The sequence below is a fragment of the Oncorhynchus mykiss genome, chromosome 24 (assembly GCF_057628025.1).
Source record: "Oncorhynchus mykiss isolate SJ-2025 chromosome 24, ASM5762802v1, whole genome shotgun sequence".
Classification (NCBI taxonomy): domain Eukaryota; kingdom Metazoa; phylum Chordata; class Actinopteri; order Salmoniformes; family Salmonidae; genus Oncorhynchus; species Oncorhynchus mykiss.
The window spans coordinates 14488054-14509883 of NC_143045.1; the positions used below are offsets into that span (position 1 = coordinate 14488054).

General features: G+C 43.1%; 1 protein-coding gene across 1 annotated transcript; it reads right to left on the reverse strand.

The window, feature by feature from the left end:
- Nucleotides 1-6811: 6811 nt before the first annotated feature.
- LOC110503330 (olfactory receptor 4S1-like) lies at nt 6812-7754 on the reverse strand. Its single transcript, XM_021581696.2, is given in 2 exon segments — nt 6812-7633; nt 7635-7754. Coding segments are annotated over 2 exon segments (942 nt in total).
- Between the last annotated feature and the right edge of the window lie 14076 nt (nt 7755-21830).

Sequence of the window (21830 nt, forward strand, 5' to 3'; positions counted from 1 at the left end):
CAGACCACTGCAAATCTACCAAGACCTGGCCGTCCCTCTAAACTTTCAGCTCATACAAGGAGAAGACTGATCAGAGATGCAGCCAAGAGGCCCATGATCACTCTGGATGAACTGCAGAGATCTACAGCTGAGGTGGGAGACTCTGTCCATAGGACAACAATCAGTCGTATATTGCACAAATCTGGCCTTTATGGAAGAGTGGCAAGAAGAAAGTCATTTCTTAAAGATATCCATAAAAAGTGTAGTTTAAAGTTTGCCACAAGCCACCTGGAAGACACACCAAACATGTGGAAGAAGGTGCTCTGGGCAGATGAAACCAAAATTGAACTTTTTGGCAACAATGCAAAACGTTATGTTTGGCGTAAAAGCAACACAGCTCATCACCCTGAACACACCATCCCCACTGTCAAACATGGTGGTGGCAGCATCATGGTTTGGGCCTGCTTTTCTTCAGCAGGGACAGGGAAGATGGTTAAAATTGATGGGAAGATGGATGGAGCCAAATACAGGACCATTCTGGAAGAAAATCTGATGGAGTCTGCAAAAGACCTCAGACTGGGACGGAGATTTGTCTTCCAACAAGACAATGATCCAAAACATAAAGCAAAATCTACAATGGAATGGTTCAAAAATAAACATATCCAGGTGTTAGAATGGCCAATTCAAAGTCCAGACCTGAATCCAATCGAGAATCTGTGGAAAGAACTGAAAACTGCTGTTCACAAATGCTCTCCATCCAACCTCACTGAGCTCGAGCTGTTTTGCAAGGAGGAATGGGAAAATGTGCAAAACTGATAGAGACATACCCCAAGCGACTTACAGCTGTAATCGCAGCAAAAGGTGGCGCTACAAAGTATTAACTTAAGGGGGCTGAATAATTTTGCACGCCCAATTTTTCAGTTTTTGATTTGTTAAAAAAGTTTGAAATATCCAATAAATGTCGTTCCACTTCATGATTGTGTCCCACTTGTTGTTGATTCTTCAAAAAAAAATACAGTTTTATATCTTTATGTTTGAATCCTGAAATGTGGCAAAAGGTCGCAAAGTTCAAGGGGGCCGAATACTTTCGCAAGGCACTGTATATCCTAGTTTCATTATACATCACTTGTTACTGTTACCAAGGCCATCAAGTCCCTGATTTGTAAACTACTGGTGCAGTCACAACCCTTTGTCTTTTGACAATGTTAGGAACTTCCCCCCCATACACAGTGCTTTTACCATACACTGTTTTCAACTCACATATTTGACATACATGATTACATTGTGCATGTTCATTTATACAGTAAGTATTATTCAAACATGTCCTCACCTGGGATTTGAACTCATAACATCCTGCTCTTCATGCTATGCCATGTCCTAACCTCTTTAGAATACTATTTTGTGACGTTCTGGAGATGATCTAAAGATTCATTTTTGTTTGCAGGGACGTTCCTTTGGGACCATCCCGCAACGTCCTAATGACTAGTAAAATGAAAGTCCTGAGAACGTCCTAAAAAAGTCCTGATATTGTCCTCAGTGACGTTCTGGTAACTTACAGTGAACTAGACAATAGTTCCCCAGAGACATTCCCTTGGGTCCTTCATGCGACATCCTATTGACTAGTAAAATGAAAGTCATGAGAACATCCTAAAAATGTCCTGACATGATCCTCTGTGACATCCTGGTGACTTACAGGGAATTACACAAAGGCCCCCAAAAGAGCGTTCCCTTGGGAGCATCATATGACATCCCATTGACCATCATGAAACGTCTCCTTGTAGTCATTGAATGTCCCACGGATAACGTCATGTCAGACACAAATAGGAACATGATGTTCCCTAATGAACATCAAAATAAATAATAACATTATAACATTATACTGAGACCAAACCGGGATCTGTACTGAACGTCCTCTTACCGTCCCGAGGATAACGTCATGTTTTAAAGTTCCTAGAATGTTCTCAGAATGTCAGTGGGATAACGTCTCGCTCAAACCTTTAAAGCAATGTTTCCCAAACATGGTCCTGTGGACCAAAAGGGTTGACACAGTTGATTCAAATAATGAGCTAATTAATCATCAAGCTTTGATTATTTGAATCTTATTTGAATCCCCCCTCCTCCCCCCCTCAGACGATCCTGTAGGTTAAGAAGCCAGATGTGGAGGTCCTGGAATGGCGTAGTTACACGTGGTCTACGGTTGTGAGGCCGGTTGGACGTACTGCCAAATTCTCTAAAACAGCTACTTTGGGTAGAGAAATTAACATTAAATTCTCTGGCAACCGTTCTGGTGGACATTCCTGCAGTCAGCATACCAATTGCAATCAAAACATGAGACATTTGTGGCACTGCATTGTGTGACAAAACTGCACATTTTAGAGTGGCCATTTATTGCCCCCAGCACAAGGTGCACCTGTGTAATGATCATGCTTTTTAATCAGCTTCTTGCCATACCTGTCAGATGGATGGGTTATCTTGGAAAAGGAGAAATGGTCACTAACAGGGATGTAAACACATTTGTTCACAAAATTTGAGAGAAATAAGCTTTTGTGCGCATGGACATTTTCTAGGATCTTTTATTTCAGCTCATGAAACATGGGTCCAACACTTCACATGTTGCATTTATATTTTTGTTTTGTGTACTTAGTTTAGTGTAATAATGAATGGGGGTGAGGTTGATGAAAATCAGACATGTAAAACATTTGCTAATTTGTGAAATATTGTCATACCTTTTATTCACTTGCTGATCTCCATTGGCTACCTGTCCCTCAAAGAAATTGGTTAAAAATTCTCCTCATTTACTAGGCTCTTAATGGCATTGAACCAGCCTACCTGTCAGACCTACTCTCCCCTAAGAACCTCCACGCACCCTAAGTTCAAGCAATACCAAACTGCTCCATGCCCCCAGGACCTGGCTCCTAACAGTAGTTGAGAACAAGACTAAGGGCTGGAATACAGGACCCAGATTAAGACTGGTCCTAGAATCTAACATATTCTGTGTGGTTTAGTTCAGGAGTAGACTCTGGGTCCAGGAAACCATCCCTTTGTCAGAGGCTTTGGATTAGTTTCACTGAACTATTTATTTATTGTACATGGTGCACAATACATAGCAAACAAACTCCTGCTAAAATGTTAGAGAGTGTAGCCTGCCCAGTCCATTGATGATGGGGTGGTAGGTAGCCTAGCGGTCAAGAGCATTGGGTCGGTAACCAAAAGGTAACTTGTTCAATATATAAACTATATTGTTTTCTTGATTCTGAAAATATCTCATTTCCCCCAGGTATTTGTGGCTATTTGCATATCACACAATGGCACACTTTTTTAAAAATAATAAAGCATAATAATCCAGTGAGGAGCTGAGTTTAAGGAGGTCATCAGAAATGTCCGGTCAATTTAGGACTCAGCTTACTTTACATTTAATCAATTAATTTAGCATTTTAATGTAATAAATAATATGAGTACAGGATACAAAGTTGTCTGTTTGATTTAGGCTATTATGTTATCAGGAGAATGAAAAACCATCTATATTGGTGAGTAACAGGTCCTTTGGTCTGATGAGTACAAATTTGAGAATTTTGGTTCCAACTGCTGTGTCTTTGTGAGACGCAGAACAGGTGAAAGAATGATATCTGCATGTGTGGTTCCCACCTGAAGCATGGAGGAGGTGTGATGGTATGGGGATGCTTTGCTGGTGACACTGTCAGTGATTTATTTAGAATTCAAGGCACACTTAACCAGCATGGCTACCACAGCATTCTTCAGCGATACGTCATCCCATCTGGTTTGCGCTTAGTGGGACAATCATTTGTTTTTCAACAGGAAAATGACCCAACACAACTCCAGGCTTTGTAAGGGCTATGACCAAGAAGGAGAGTGATGGAGTGCTGCATCAGATGACCTGCTCTCCACAATCACCTGACCTCAACCCAATTGAGATGGTTTGGGATAAGTTAGACTGCAGAGGGAATGAAAAGGAGGAATAATGGTCTGGGGCTGTTTTTCATGGTTCGGACTAGGCCACTTGATTCCACAATTCTGGGCTTCCAACTTTGTGGCAACAGTTTGTGGAATGCCCTTTCCTGTTTCAGCATGACAATGCCCCCGTGCACAAAGCGAGGTTCATACAGAAATTGTTTGTCAAGATCAGTGTGGAAGAACTGACCTCAACTCCTCCCTTACCTTTGGGATAAATTGGAATGCAGACTGTGTTCCAATTCAAATATAACAGCAGGATAGAAACAGTAGGGGAGAGTGGGGTATGTTGAGAGTCGGGAAAAGATGAGCCACCCTTGTTTCTAGGAAACCATTCACAAAATGTGTAATTGTACAAATATTTAGAAAGAGGTCATAATTCCATGGAGTCTCTGAAGGAAATGTGGAAGGACCACCAGAGAGCAGGCTGGGCTCACAGATAGTAGCCCAACAAGGCATGGGAGACAAGGTAACCAGAGGCAATTAAGCACAGCTGATGGTACTAATGACATATTCTCCTTCCCCTATAAGCGAGAGTATGGAACCAGCAGAGAGGGTGAAAAACTATCTCTGGAAGATGGCCACCGAGACAGAGGAGCTATTCATGAAGAACCACTAAGACGGTGACAATCCCGTGACTTTTGTTGTAGTTTAAAGATAATCGTATTGTGCTCCTGTTTGATCTGGGGAAGATGTATGTTTTTTCCTTGGGAGATTTTCATTGATTATGTTGGAGTGTTTCTGTTGACCAAATGCCCTCAATAGAAAACCTACTCCTGACTCATTTATTCCACCTTTCCGCTTTAGAGTGATGCCCAATTACTTGGTCCGCTCACAGAAACCACATGGAAAAAGTGGCAAGGAAGTTAGGTCCTACAACAGTTGGGGTCTCTGTACACTTCAGTATGAGATCCTAAACATAAAATGAGAGTGAATCCTTGTAGTTTTGTGGGATAATATATTCAAAATGATTGCCTTGGGGTAAATTGCCTATTAGTAAATGTAGCATATTGAAGAGTTTTCTTCCTAGGTGTAATGCAAGACATTCTCGCTATGAGGTAATAACGGGGCCTGGCCTATATAACGGGGCCTGGCCTATATAACGGGGCCTGGCCTATATAACGGGGCCTGGCCTATATAATGGGGCCTGGCCTATATAACGGGGCCTGGCCTAAAAAGTACAAAGTCCTTGTTAGGTGCTAAGACTGTGTTAAAATATGCCTAAAATGATTAAAAGACTAAAAAGCATTTGTTTTCAGTTGTGTTTTGGAAATAAACATATATGGTTTTAAGAAGGTAGTGGTAATATGCCATTCAGTACACAAATGTGTAGGTGAGCCAAACTTACCCTGTCCCGTGACTAAACTTAGTTGTGCCAAGAGACAATCTTTTTTAGGGGGGACAAGCTTGATTTTCAAAACTAATGTTTACATTAATTCTGATTTATTTCCAGGGATACACAACATCCTGAGATATATGTAGATACTATATTTGCTGACTGTAAAAAATGGCACTTCTTACCCCACTCGCCCCGACATACATACAGTAGGTCTATATGCCACACACTGGCCAAGAGGGGCTCTGACTAAACTCAGTTCAGTACCATTGATCCTAGACCACTAGGTTTACACCAAGAGCATAGTGAGCTCTGAATAGCAGTTTTGCCATAGGCAGCACATGTTCTCTGAGAATGGGCTTGAGTGGAAATTCATGAAAGGAAAATCAGAGGAAGATAAAGGTTCACAAGTGAATTTATTTCTCGCCCAATTTTAGCTTCCATCAACTAAGTTAGCCTTTGCTTAGCAAACACAGAGGGAGGATAACACAAAATAGTGAACACAATCAAACAAAAACAGGTTTCAGTGCAGGTGGAGGGAAAGCATCTTGGCATCAACCTCAACTTACATCATTATTTCATCCAAGCAATACTTCTCTTAGCAAAACCTAGGCTTAGCTCTGCCACAGTTTCAAACTGAAATGTCTGCTTCAACAACGTAGTTTCCCTCTGACCTGCACCTTCCCATGGGTCTCATATCCTCTGTCCAGTGTCTGTTCTTTTGTCCATCTATACATTTTATTTTTATTGGCCAATCTGAAATATGGCTTTTTCTTTGCAACTCTGCCTAGGCCAGCATCCTGAAGTCGCCTCTTCACTGTTGACGTTGAGACTGGTGTTTTGTGGGTACTATTTTATCAAGCTGTCAGTTGAGGACTTGTGAGGCTACAATCGTCATTTACAACATTAAATGTCTACACTGTATTTCTGATCAATTTGTTATTTTAATGGACTAAAAATGAGCTTTTCTTTCAAAAACAAGGAAATGGAAAAGTGACCCCAAAGTTTTGAACCGTAGTGTACATACAAAAATTCCTCACTTTGTGGGATTATTTTTCATGTACAGATTTTGGGCAGAGTAAATCCTTTCGCATGGAACAACAGGGAGCTAATCACACTTCTCAATTAATCAATTAGCAAGCACTAGATTAGGATTACATGGGCTAAAACGTGCAAAGTAATCAAATGGCATTTGTCTCACCTGTGACATATACACAGCTAATTTCACTTAATTGGTCAGGGTAAGAAGATGACTCCATGACTCCAAATGCTCTCCATCATTAAAACAACATATGTGGGCCACATCATGTCCTTGAAATATTTTTCTGACGAAGGCCATTGATGGATCAAATATCATAATTTTAATATTTCAATAAATAAAGTACCACGTGTTTAATTGTGAACGAGATGCACATTTTCCTTCCTAATTTCCATTAAAAATAACATATGCAAATGGCCAAGCTTTATGTAAAATAGATCAACAAGAAAGATATATTGATACACACTACAGTACATCACCACAATAAATTAGGTCAAGGCAGCAACTTTAAGTTTAAACATCCTTCCAACTCTATTCCGAATCCGAGTGAGTTTCATCCCGTATATGATAGGGTTCACCAGAGGAGGCACAACAAGGAACTCCACCGCCATGATATTCCTCAGGGCCAGCAGGCTGGTGTTGCTGCCGTAGCGAGCAAACATCACATCGAAGGTGAGGGATATGGTGAAGTTAGTGAGGGTGATCAGATGAGGCAGACAGGTCTGCATGAACTTCTTCCTCTCCGCCCGGGAACGCAAAGATGCTTTGATGATGTTCACATAAGAAATCACGATGAGTATCATTTGAGAGATGTGAGAAAAAGTGGCAATGAAGCCGTAAAGGTTGTTCAGAGTGGTGTCAACACATGAGAGCTTCACGACCGCCCAGTTTGAGCAGTAGAGTTTATCGATGTTGAGGCCACAGAGGGGTAATTTAGCTGTTATTCCCATGCCGAAGCCACTTTCTAGCCATGAGAAAAGCCACGTAAGAAGAAGCAGGGTCCACACTTTTCGAGTAGTCATGATAGAGTGGTATTGTAACGGTTTACAGATGGCAACATACCTGTCATATGCCATCACTGTCAAGCTGGTGAATTCACAGAAAGCATAGGAGTAGATTACCAATATCTGGGTCAGGCACCCAATGTATGTTATCACATGAGAGTCAAATAAAAGGTCATAAAGTATCTTTGGGTAGAAAGCTGAAGCGCCATAGATACCATTAATACACAGATTACAGAGAAATAAATACATAGGTTCATGCAACATTTTCTCCAGAAAAATGGTAACGATCAGTATCAGATTCACAAAAAATGGTGAAGATGTATAGGATGAGAGTAAATGAGAAGTAGATGTGTTTGTTTATCTGTGTCACGTTCAGTCCATGCAGCACAAACACTATCTCCTGGGAGGAGTTGAACTCTATTGTCATTGACAGCAGGCACACATGGCTAGTGTACACAGGACCTGAGAATGTTCAGTTTATCTTTAAAACATTTTTTATATTCTAACAGTAACTGACAACCATACAGCAGTCTGTCAGCCTCTCAACAATGATATCTCTCCTTTGAACAGTGTCGTTGGCATTCAGAGGTTGAACATGATTTTGATTGCAGAACAACCCTAAACCACCCAGCTTCAGCACCCACTTAGAGTACAGTAAAATGCAGTGAGCATACAGTCTGGCAATTCAACATCTATCACATTCTGGTGTGCATGAAGCATTATACATATTTCTTAATCTTCACAAATCTTAATTTAACTAAGTTAAAAAAACTAATATTGAACGGATTTAGATGATTAATCATACAAAGTAATTTCAAAGTCTTCAAAGTTCCCCTTGAAAGATAATAATTGATTATTATTCGTATGGTTGAACAATGATAAAAACAACAAATCAAGTTATCCTTAAATTCTCCTTGAAGATGATCATTGGTATGGTCTGTGTATTTGTATGGTCTCTGTATCTCTCTTCTGAGGGCCAGAGCAGATCACCTCCACCTGAGCAGACCAGATCATACCTACAGTAGGTATGACACTTCTCCACTCTCCGCACCACTCCTTTATGGGGCAGTACCTGAGTATCTCAACTGCCATAGCAACATGTGAGATGTATGGAGTGATAGACAGGTGAACCCCTCAGACACACTGCTCACTCTGGAGGTTACCTTCCTAATGAGACCACATCAATAAGATATGAGATCAATTCCAAAACAGTATTTCGTTCATGTAGCAAGGTAATATTTTTCAAGATCATATTAACGCTTTCCAACTATTTCAATGTTTTCAAAGTAATGTTGTTCAAGTTTATGTGCCACTTTACCTCATTTTGAACATAACTTGTTTAGAGCATGGCCAAACTCCTACAGATGTCGGATCGTAATTTGTTCTTTCTTGTCGAGGAGAATTTTCCTGCACATCAGGAAATAAAAATGAGCCTCATGATTTAGATAGATTCAGTGAAAACCCACAGTTCTCGTTTTCTCCATGTGGGGGTAGTCAACACAGCACCAAATAGGTTACATTTGTACTTGTACTCATTAGCCTTTTCACGTGTGAGTTCCACATATCTCTAACGGTTGCCCCAGCGTGAGTTTATTTATGAGCGTGATGCCAGAGTGCACTCACTGTTCCAAAATGTGATTGTTATGCAACAGGACAGTTAACCCGTGCTGCCCTCAAACCAAGGCCTGCTGCCTGCTAATTGCCTAAGGCTATATTTCAACTGGCTCAATTTCAAATGATTTTCTAACAAGTTTGATTTTCTAACAACAGTTTAAATTGAGGTGTGTTCTGCCACGTCATTAATTCACATATGAAGTAGGTAATTTCACAGTTGTGGACAATTTATGTTTTTAGGCTTTACAAACTTCTCTCTTCATCGAGAGCCCAAGCACTTGCCCAGATCAAGTATGAAGAGTCGGGCATTGCACACACTTTTCCCACCTGGTTCATTTTCTGGCTGGCGCCCGGATTGCCTTCATTGTTGTTTTCCTTAGCTACAAATAATAACTTTGGACATGCGTGCATTCCTATTAAAGTAAGTGCCATATTTTTTGTATATCTTGTCGTTTTTACTGTAGCATAACGTATGCATGTATGGAGCATAATTTAGTTACTGTTTTATTCACGTTTTCAAACACTGGTGACAAATAATGCATTCTGATTCTTGCATAGATTGTAATGCACACATATGTGTGTAAAATACTTTTTTGAAGGTTTTGCTGATTATAATGAGCTAATGCTAACCTATTTGCCAGTTATGTGTGGCGCCATGTTTGTTGACATCATACAATGCATTCTGGTTGTCACGTAAGTGTCTGTCAGACCAAAGATGTTATAAAAAATGAGGTCAAGGGATAGTTCACTCGACTGACTTATAGTGCTTTCAAGACAACTGGGAACTCTGAAAAATACGAGGTCAAATCATGACGTCAGTGGTCTTCAGGTCTGAAAGTCGGAGCTCGAGAAAGAGGCATGAGTTCCCGAGTTGGAATTCCAAGCTGGATGACTGTTCAAAAAGATTTTCACAGTCGGAAGTCACTTTCTTCCCAAGTTCTCAGTTGTCTTGAACGCACTAAAGTCTGCGATTTCTTAGTTCTCAGTGGTTTTGAACGCGGCATCAGATTGTAACTATTTTTTAATTTTACCTTTATTTAACTAGGCAAGTCAGTTAAGAACAAATTCTTATTTTCAATGATGGCCTAGGAACAGTGAACAGCCTGTTCTGGGGCAGAACGACAGATTTGTACCTTGTCAGCTCGGCGATTTGAACTTGCAACCTTCCGGTTACTAGTCCAACGCTCTAAACACTAGGATACCCTGCCGCCCCTTTGGTACATCAGGGTTGCCAGCTCAGACCCCCCTTCCAGGGGTTTTATTTTTATTTCGCGTATTAACTTCTCCCGTGTTTGCCCCTCATTTATTGATAAATCCTCCATCATAGTAATATTTCCTGCATCATATCCCTCACGATACCTTCCGCCATTTATACCCACCTTGTAATGGCTGTCTTCCTCCTCCTCCTCCGAGGATCAGAGGACCAATGCGCTCTTTATTAAAACAAGCGAACACTGAAACAAAACAATAAACGACACGTGAAATAACTAACCGAAACAGTTCCGTGTGGAACACACAGACACAGAAAATAAACACCCACGAAACACAAGTGTGAAAAGGCTACCTATGTATGATTCTCAATCAGAGACAACTAACGACACCTGCCTCTGATTGAGAACCATACCAGGCCAAACGCAAACACAACATAGAAAACAGAACATAGACAACCCACCCAACTCACGCCCTGACCATACTAAAACAAAGACAAATCAAAGGAATTAAGGTCAGAGGGTCTGGGTGGGTGTCTGTCCGCGGGACGTGGACCCCACTCCACCATAGTCCTTGTCGACCTCTTAGCCCGCCTCCATGGTCTCTTTAGAGCGGCGACCCTCGCCGCCGACCTCGGACTGGGGACCCTATCCACGGGTCCCGAATGGACGGGAGACTCCGGCAGCTCAGGACGGACGGGCGGCTCCGGCAGCTCAGGACAGACGGGCGGCTCCGGCAGCTCAGGACAGAAGGGCGGCTCCGGCAGCTCAGGACAGATGGGCGACTCCGGCAGCTCAGGACAGACGGGCGGCTCCGGCAGCTCAGGACAGAAGGGCGGCTCCGGCAGCTCAGGACAGATGGGCGACTCCGGCAGCTCAGGACAGATGGGCGACTCCGGCAGCTCAGGACAGACGGGCGACTCCGGCAGCTCAGGACAGACGGGCGACTCCGGCAGCTCAGGACAGACAGGTGAGGGCCTCCCGGGTGGCGCAGTGGTTAAGGGCGCTGTACTGCAGCGCCAGCTGTGCCATCAGAGTCCTGGGTTCGCGCCCAGGCTCTGTCGTAACCGGCCGCGACCGGGAGGTCCGTGGGGCGACGCACAATTGGCCTAGCGTCGCCCGGGTTAGGGAGGGCTTGGTCGGTAGGGGTGTCCTTGTCTCATCGCGCACCAGCGACTCCTGTGGCGGGCTGGGCGCAGTGTACGCTAGCCAAGGTGGCCAGGTGCACGGTGTTTCCTCCGGCGCATTGGTGCGGCTGGCTTCCGGGTTGGATGTGCGCTGTGTTAAAGAAGCAGCGGCTTGGTTGGTTGTGTATCGGAGGACGCATGACTTTCAACCTTCGTCTCTCCCGAGCCCGTACGGGAGTTGTAGCGATGAGACAAGATAGTAGCTACTACAACAATTGGATACTACGAAATTGGGGAGAAAAAGGGGGTAAAATTAAGACAGGTGACTCCGGCAGCTCAGGACAGACGGGCGACTCCGGCAGCTCAGGACTGGAGGGCGACTCCGGCAGATCCGGACTGGAGGGAGACTCTGGCAGATCCGGACTGGAGGGAGACTCTGGCAGATCCGGACTGGAGGGAGACTCTGGCAGATCCGAACTGAAGGGAGACTCTGGCAGCGCTGGACAGGCGGGAGCACCTGTAGGAAGGAGATGGAGAGACAGCCTGGTGCGGGGGGCTGCCACCGGATAGACCGGACCGTGAAGGCTCACTGGAGCTCTCGAGCACCGAGCCTGTCCAACCCTACCTGGCTGAATGCTCCCTGTAGCCAGGCCAGTGCGGCGAGGTGGAATAGCCTGCAGGGGCTGTGCTGGCGAACCAGGGACACCATGCGTAGGGCTGGTGCCATGTACCCCGGGCCGAGGAGATGCACTGGAGACCAGATGCGCTGAGCCGGCTTCATGGCACCTGGCTCGATGCCCACTCTAGCCCGGCCAATACGAGGAGCTGCTATGTACCGCACCGGCCTATGCCTGCGCACCGGGGACACCGTGCGCCTTACGGCATAACACGGTGCCTGCCCGGTCCACCTCTCTCCACGGTAAGCACGGGGAGTTGGCTCAGGTCTCCTACCTGACTTAGCCACACTCCCCGTGTTCCCCCCCCCCCCCAAGACATTTTTGGGGCTGCCTCTCAGGCTTCCAGCCGAACTGCCGTGCTGCCTCCTCATACCAGCGCCTCTCGGCTTTCGCTGCCTCCAGCTCAGCCTTGGGGCGGGGATATTCTCCAGCCTATTCCCAGGCTCCCTTGCCGTCCAGAATCTCCTCCCATGACCAGGAGTACTGAGATCGCTGCTGCTGCCCGTTACCACGCTGCTTGGTCTTTTGGTGGTGGGTGTTTCTGTAACGGCTGTCTTCGTCCTCCTCCGACGAGGAGAGGACCAATGTGCAGCGTGGTACGTGTTCAGTCTCTTTATTAAAACAAGCGAACACTGAAACAAAACAATAAACGACACGTGAAATAACTAACCGAAACAGTTCTGTGTGGAACACACAGACACAGAAAGTAAACACCCACGAAACACAAGTGGGAAAAGGCTACCTAAGTATGATTCTCAATCAGAGACAACTAATGACACCTGCCTCTGATTGAGAACCATATCACGGAACATAGACAACCCACCCAACTCACGCCCTGACCATACTAAAACAAAGACAAATTAAAGGAACTAAGGTCAGAACGTGACACCCCTGGACTTGAAAACCCTCCCACAAATGAAAATAACCTCCCAAAATGGTTTCATCCCTGCTTAGCTTTCACACGGCGGTTAGGCTAGGCAGTAGGCTTGTATTTAGTGTGAGGATCTGTGATGTGATAACATTTTATTTGCTTTGTGATTTGTCAGAAACGGTAAATGACTTGTCAAGTCATGTGCTCCGGATCTTCTATACACTGTAACAAGTACATCGAAGATTTTTTATCGTGCTGAAAAATGGCCAAACTAAGTTCACATTTTTCAGGCAATGGGCACATCCATCTTTGACTTTGTTTTATAGTGAATGGTATTCTGGAATTAGGGAGTTTTCGCTAGTCAAACATAAAGAATTTAGCTGACACGCATATCTTTTCTAAACAATATTACATTTCTCCCTTGTGCTCCCCAGAGATGTTTAGTGCCAGTGTTCCACAACATCCCGCAAATGTGGAGACTTTGTTAGATTTAGTGCTCTGATGGGTAATGGGTAATTATGTTTCTATAATCAGCCAAACCTACTATACTATATGACCAAGTTATTCAAATTTCCATATTTCCAGCCCATAGACATCCCACTGGGCACAGATGTCAGTTCAACGTCTAGATTTTGATTTACATTTGGTTGACTTGTCAACTAACGTCAATTCAAAGTGAAATCAACAAACATTTCACAATATCATTGGATTTAGGTTAAAAGTTGGGTGAAAAAATGACTAAATTCCCTTACGTTGATGTCTTTTTTCAAATCCAATCAGTTTTTCACGCTGATTCAACATCACATTTAATTTGGGGGTTGGAAACAATGTTGATTCAACCAGTTTTTGACCAGTGGGATGTAGCAAAGCCTGTAACAAGCCTGTAACATTGAGCGAGTTGGAGAGGCTCACTGCCACTTTATACAACAGTTCTGTGAGAGCTTTGCAAGATTGTATGGAAAATGGTATTGCACACCAAATATGCACCTCCATGGCCAATGTGTTTTGGACTATGGCCCAGTATATGTTTTTTTTGCAGTGTTGCAGTACTCACAACCACATTTTGAGTGTCTTGGTCTTGTCTCGTGTAAGATACATTTGTACTCGGTCTTGACTCTTTTTGACAGTGAGGACTCTTATTTCTTCCCGAGACCAGCCGAGACCAGAGGACTGTAAACTCTTAATTATCAGCTTCTGCTCAATAAGTGCATAAAACCGCTTCGTCAGGCCAAATGTATACTGTGCACTCCTTTTTTGAAACATGAATGCCTGAACAGTCTTTATATCTATTGTAGACATGTTTGCTCAGTGCGAACCTACTGGACCTAAGCCTTCAGTGTGTGACAGGTTCATGATGCTGAAAGGACATCAATGGTAATACCAGTGCACTTATGTAGGAGAGTGCACTTTTTGTAAAACACAAAGGGCCAGTGTTGTAGTAGAGGCTATGGTATAAGCCATATACCCACTTCTTTTTCAGTGGACATTGTGTATAGTCACTTCTTAATCCCCACTGATGCGTATCAAAGTAGTGTAGTGCAGTTATACGACTTATCAATTATGTAGTACAATAGTGAAATCATGCAGAAGTAGCATACACAATTGAAAATTGTGAAATATATCCACATGCGTGCCACAGCCGCACATATAGCCTATTTTCTGCAGAATATCATCTGCAGACAGCAAGAGCGCTCAGCTCTCAACTGGCTTTGGCATGGAGCAGCTCACAGGAGAATGTTGTCGGTAGCCGGTGTGTAGTATGTAGGAAAGACGTTTCATATCTACCAGTAAATTCTAACTAAGGCAAAAATTGGTATGCAAACCAGGTATTGAAAAATGTGCATCAGGGGCGGAGGCATGAGCGGGCCTGGGTGGACACAGGCCCTACCAGGAGCCAGGCCCTACCAGGCCCACCCAATCAGACTGAGAAAAAACAAAAAAAGATATACATTATTATTACAAAATCAGGATGTGATCTGATCAGGATGAATGAGAACAATGGTCAAGGTGTTATTAAGAGCTATTAGCATGTGTGAAGATCCAGGTCCTTCCAAAGCTGAAGACTGGTGAAATTCACAGAAATTCCAAACTCATGACTGTTGAAATCTGTTTTTATTGTGACAATACTTGGCTTTTCCTTGCCAAAAGTTACGCATTTGAATCTCATCATGAACAACTTTAGCATTTCAGCTAATCAGCAACTTTGCAAATATTTTCTACTTTTTAGATATTTAACATGTTAGATAACCCTAATCTTAACCCTAACTTCTAACCTAGCTAACGTTAGCGAACTAGCTAACATTAGCCACATCAAATTAGAATTAGAATTAAAATTTGTAACACATCATGCAAATTGTAATTCTTAGCGAACATACTAAATGGAGGGAAACAGACTTACTTTAGTCCAGGTTGTCGAGGTTGAATGGTGAGGTAGCCTACGGAATGGAATGCAATGTTGTAGAAAGAAAGATTGTAAAACAAGAAACACGCAAGAAGGCAGCTCATTAATTTTGTATCTATATATTATCGATAAAGAGGACATCTTAAAGGGAAACTTGCCCATCTCCAGCACCATCCTAACATCCACATATGTGAAACGTTTCTTTGTTTTTATAGTAAAAAAAAAGATAGGGGAAGGGAAGCGATTCCAATGGCATCATCGGTGTGCATTGTGTGATTTTGACCAATTGTGAGTAGGCATTTCTTGATGTTAGGATGAGGTAATTTAAACACATTTCTCTGTCTTTCTAATTACATAAAAACAGTGCAGGTTTCTAGCGAACCTAAGGTTGCTAATCAACTGTAAAAAAATTGTTCAATTAAGTGAAGTCTTAAGTCTTAACTGAATGAACAGAGACAAAATGCAATATCGTAGTTTATCAAAATAGTTTGGGTATTGGCCTAGTCTCCAGGGAAATATTTTTGATTGCAGGTAGCCAGCCCTATGTTGTCAATGGATGGTGTGAAACCCGATAATGTTTGTGTTTCACTGGCTGAGTTGATTGTCTAATTTTAGATGATGGCCTATCAGTTAATTGACAGCTGATTGAACAGCCGGTTGAACAGCTTATTTCACCATCCCCAATCCTACAATATGCGCCAACCCTGTCTCTTTAATCATGTGAGTATTTGGTCATAATCAATTAAGAATGTGATCACATTGATTGGATGAAGATACAATGATCAAATCCAAATGACTTCACAACAATTGTAACAATGAAAATCACCTCTTTACATGTACAGTTTAACATTATGTTTAGTTATATTTGCAGCACTATGTCAATGAACATACCCTGACAGTACTATTGTCTGTGTCACCACCTTATTAATAGGCATATACAGCGTGCAGTAGAATGCTTTAATCAGTTGATTGACAGGTGTAGACCTAGGCTACTGTGAAACTACAAACGTTCCTCTAGTGTGGATGCTGGCTATAATTTGTCGTTATAGATATGGTCTTTGGTGGCCCTTAGTTGAGATTTCCATTGCTAAACTGTTATGCGCAGGCTACAGTAGCATACTGTACTTTCCGTTTGATGTTGGCATTTGAAGTCATCTTTGTTCTGCATTGAAAGCCTGTATTGTGTGGCTTTAATATGTGTATTTTCATTTCGTAAGGATGTCAAGATGTTTATGCATTTGAGCCAATGATCCAAAGACGATTTCATTGAGCTGAGAAACGTTGCTTTGACGTGTAAATTATTTGACTATTCATTTTACTTTTTGAAAACATTGAGTCAGTCCCCTCCTGTACTCCCTGTTCACCCACGACTGCGTGGTCAGGCACAACTCCAACACGATCATTAACTTTGCAGATGACACAACAGTGGTAGGCCTGATCACCGACAACGATGAGACAGCCTATAGTGAGGAGGCCAGAGACCTGGCCGAGTGGTGCCAGAATAACAACCTCTCCCTCAACTTTGCCTTGGTTGGTTGTGTATCGGAGGACGCATGACTTTCAACCTTCGTCTCTCCCGAGCCCGTACGGGAGTTGTAGCGATGAGACAAGATAGTAGCTACTACAACAATTGGATACTACGAAATTGGGGAGAAAAAGGGGGTAAAATTAAGACAGGTGACTCCGGCAGCTCAGGACAGACGGGCGACTCCGGCAGCTCAGGACTGGAGGGCGACTCCGGCAGATCCGGACTGGAGGGAGACTCTGGCAGATCCGGACTGGAGGGAGACTCTGGCAGATCCGGACTGGAGGGAGACTCTGGCAGATCCGAACTGAAGGGAGACTCTGGCAGCGCTGGACAGGCGGGAGCACCTGTAGGAAGGAGATGGAGAGACAGCCTGGTGCGGGGGGCTGCCACCGGATAGACCGGACCGTGAAGGCTCACTGGAGCTCTCGAGCACCGAGCCTGTCCAACCCTACCTGGCTGAATGCTCCCTGTAGCCAGGCCAGTGCGGCGAGGTGGAATAGCCTGCAGGGGCTGTGCTGGCGAACCAGGGACACCATGCGTAGGGCTGGTGCCATGTACCCCGGGCCGAGGAGATGCACTGGAGACCAGATGCGCTGAGCCGGCTTCATGGCACCTGGCTCGATGCCCACTCTAGCCCGGCCAATACGAGGAGCTGCTATGTACCGCACCGGCCTATGCCTGCGCACCGGGGACACCGTGCGCCTTACGGCATAACACGGTGCCTGCCCGGTCCACCTCTCTCCACGGTAAGCACGGGGAGTTGGCTCAGGTCTCCTACCTGACTTAGCCACACTCCCCGTGTTCCCCCCCCCCCCCAAGACATTTTTGGGGCTGCCTCTCAGGCTTCCAGCCGAACTGCCGTGCTGCCTCCTCATACCAGCGCCTCTCGGCTTTCGCTGCCTCCAGCTCAGCCTTGGGGCGGGGATATTCTCCAGCCTATTCCCAGGCTCCCTTGCCGTCCAGAATCTCCTCCCATGACCAGGAGTACTGAGATCGCTGCTGCTGCCCGTTACCACGCTGCTTGGTCTTTTGGTGGTGGGTGTTTCTGTAACGGCTGTCTTCGTCCTCCTCCGACGAGGAGAGGACCAATGTGCAGCGTGGTACGTGTTCAGTCTCTTTATTAAAACAAGCGAACACTGAAACAAAACAATAAACGACACGTGAAATAACTAACCGAAACAGTTCTGTGTGGAACACACAGACACAGAAAGTAAACACCCACGAAACACAAGTGGGAAAAGGCTACCTAAGTATGATTCTCAATCAGAGACAACTAATGACACCTGCCTCTGATTGAGAACCATATCACGGAACATAGACAACCCACCCAACTCACGCCCTGACCATACTAAAACAAAGACAAATTAAAGGAACTAAGGTCAGAACGTGACACCCCTGGACTTGAAAACCCTCCCACAAATGAAAATAACCTCCCAAAATGGTTTCATCCCTGCTTAGCTTTCACACGGCGGTTAGGCTAGGCAGTAGGCTTGTATTTAGTGTGAGGATCTGTGATGTGATAACATTTTATTTGCTTTGTGATTTGTCAGAAACGGTAAATGACTTGTCAAGTCATGTGCTCCGGATCTTCTATACACTGTAACAAGTACATCGAAGATTTTTTATCGTGCTGAAAAATGGCCAAACTAAGTTCACATTTTTCAGGCAATGGGCACATCCATCTTTGACTTTGTTTTATAGTGAATGGTATTCTGGAATTAGGGAGTTTTCGCTAGTCAAACATAAAGAATTTAGCTGACACGCATATCTTTTCTAAACAATATTACATTTCTCCCTTGTGCTCCCCAGAGATGTTTAGTGCCAGTGTTCCACAACATCCCGCAAATGTGGAGACTTTGTTAGATTTAGTGCTCTGATGGGTAATGGGTAATTATGTTTCTATAATCAGCCAAACCTACTATACTATATGACCAAGTTATTCAAATTTCCATATTTCCAGCCCATAGACATCCCACTGGGCACAGATGTCAGTTCAACGTCTAGATTTTGATTTACATTTGGTTGACTTGTCAACTAACGTCAATTCAAAGTGAAATCAACAAACATTTCACAATATCATTGGATTTAGGTTAAAAGTTGGGTGAAAAAATGACTAAATTCCCTTACGTTGATGTCTTTTTTCAAATCCAATCAGTTTTTCACGCTGATTCAACATCACATTTAATTTGGGGGTTGGAAACAATGTTGATTCAACCAGTTTTTGACCAGTGGGATGTAGCAAAGCCTGTAACAAGCCTGTAACATTGAGCGAGTTGGAGAGGCTCACTGCCACTTTATACAACAGTTCTGTGAGAGCTTTGCAAGATTGTATGGAAAATGGTATTGCACACCAAATATGCACCTCCATGGCCAATGTGTTTTGGACTATGGCCCAGTATATGTTTTTTTTGCAGTGTTGCAGTACTCACAACCACATTTTGAGTGTCTTGGTCTTGTCTCGTGTAAGATACATTTGTACTCGGTCTTGACTCTTTTTGACAGTGAGGACTCTTATTTCTTCCCGAGACCAGCCGAGACCAGAGGACTGTAAACTCTTAATTATCAGCTTCTGCTCAATAAGTGCATAAAACCGCTTCGTCAGGCCAAATGTATACTGTGCACTCCTTTTTTGAAACATGAATGCCTGAACAGTCTTTATATCTATTGTAGACATGTTTGCTCAGTGCGAACCTACTGGACCTAAGCCTTCAGTGTGTGACAGGTTCATGATGCTGAAAGGACATCAATGGTAATACCAGTGCACTTATGTAGGAGAGTGCACTTTTTGTAAAACACAAAGGGCCAGTGTTGTAGTAGAGGCTATGGTATAAGCCATATACCCACTTCTTTTTCAGTGGACATTGTGTATAGTCACTTCTTAATCCCCACTGATGCGTATCAAAGTAGTGTAGTGCAGTTATACGACTTATCAATTATGTAGTACAATAGTGAAATCATGCAGAAGTAGCATACACAATTGAAAATTGTGAAATATATCCACATGCGTGCCACAGCCGCACATATAGCCTATTTTCTGCAGAATATCATCTGCAGACAGCAAGAGCGCTCAGCTCTCAACTGGCTTTGGCATGGAGCAGCTCACAGGAGAATGTTGTCGGTAGCCGGTGTGTAGTATGTAGGAAAGACGTTTCATATCTACCAGTAAATTCTAACTAAGGCAAAAATTGGTATGCAAACCAGGTATTGAAAAATGTGCATCAGGGGCGGAGGCATGAGCGGGCCTGGGTGGACACAGGCCCTACCAGGAGCCAGGCCCTACCAGGCCCACCCAATCAGACTGAGAAAAAACAAAAAAAGATATACATTATTATTACAAAATCAGGATGTGATCTGATCAGGATGAATGAGAACAATGGTCAAGGTGTTATTAAGAGCTATTAGCATGTGTGAAGATCCAGGTCCTTCCAAAGCTGAAGACTGGTGAAATTCACAGAAATTCCAAACTCATGACTGTTGAAATCTGTTTTTATTGTGACAATACTTGGCTTTTCCTTGCCAAAAGTTACGCATTTGAATCTCATCATGAACAACTTTAGCATTTCAGCTAATCAGCAACTTTGCAAATATTTTCTACTTTTTAGATATTTAACATGTTAGATAACCCTAATCTTAACCCTAACTTCTAACCTAGCTAACGTTAGCGAACTAGCTAACATTAGCCACATCAAATTAGAATTAGAATTAAAATTTGTAACACATCATGCAAATTGTAATTCTTAGCGAACATACTAAATGGAGGGAAACAGACTTACTTTAGTCCAGGTTGTCGAGGTTGAATGGTGAGGTAGCCTACGGAATGGAATGCAATGTTGTAGAAAGAAAGATTGTAAAACAAGAAACACGCAAGAAGGCAGCTCATTAATTTTGTATCTATATATTATCGATAAAGAGGACATCTTAAAGGGAAACTTGCCCATCTCCAGCACCATCCTAACATCCACATATGTGAAACGTTTCTTTGTTTTTATAGTAAAAAAAAAGATAGGGGAAGGGAAGCGATTCCAATGGCATCATCGGTGTGCATTGTGTGATTTTGACCAATTGTGAGTAGGCATTTCTTGATGTTAGGATGAGGTAATTTAAACACATTTCTCTGTCTTTCTAATTACATAAAAACAGTGCAGGTTTCTAGCGAACCTAAGGTTGCTAATCAACTGTAAAAAAATTGTTCAATTAAGTGAAGTCTTAAGTCTTAACTGAATGAACAGAGACAAAATGCAATATCGTAGTTTATCAAAATAGTTTGGGTATTGGCCTAGTCTCCAGGGAAATATTTTTGATTGCAGGTAGCCAGCCCTATGTTGTCAATGGATGGTGTGAAACCCGATAATGTTTGTGTTTCACTGGCTGAGTTGATTGTCTAATTTTAGATGATGGCCTATCAGTTAATTGACAGCTGATTGAACAGCCGGTTGAACAGCTTATTTCACCATCCCCAATCCTACAATATGCGCCAACCCTGTCTCTTTAATCATGTGAGTATTTGGTCATAATCAATTAAGAATGTGATCACATTGATTGGATGAAGATACAATGATCAAATCCAAATGACTTCACAACAATTGTAACAATGAAAATCACCTCTTTACATGTACAGTTTAACATTATGTTTAGTTATATTTGCAGCACTATGTCAATGAACATACCCTGACAGTACTATTGTCTGTGTCACCACCTTATTAATAGGCATATACAGCGTGCAGTAGAATGCTTTAATCAGTTGATTGACAGGTGTAGACCTAGGCTACTGTGAAACTACAAACGTTCCTCTAGTGTGGATGCTGGCTATAATTTGTCGTTATAGATATGGTCTTTGGTGGCCCTTAGTTGAGATTTCCATTGCTAAACTGTTATGCGCAGGCTACAGTAGCATACTGTACTTTCCGTTTGATGTTGGCATTTGAAGTCATCTTTGTTCTGCATTGAAAGCCTGTATTGTGTGGCTTTAATATGTGTATTTTCATTTCGTAAGGATGTCAAGATGTTTATGCATTTGAGCCAATGATCCAAAGACGATTTCATTGAGCTGAGAAACGTTGCTTTGACGTGTAAATTA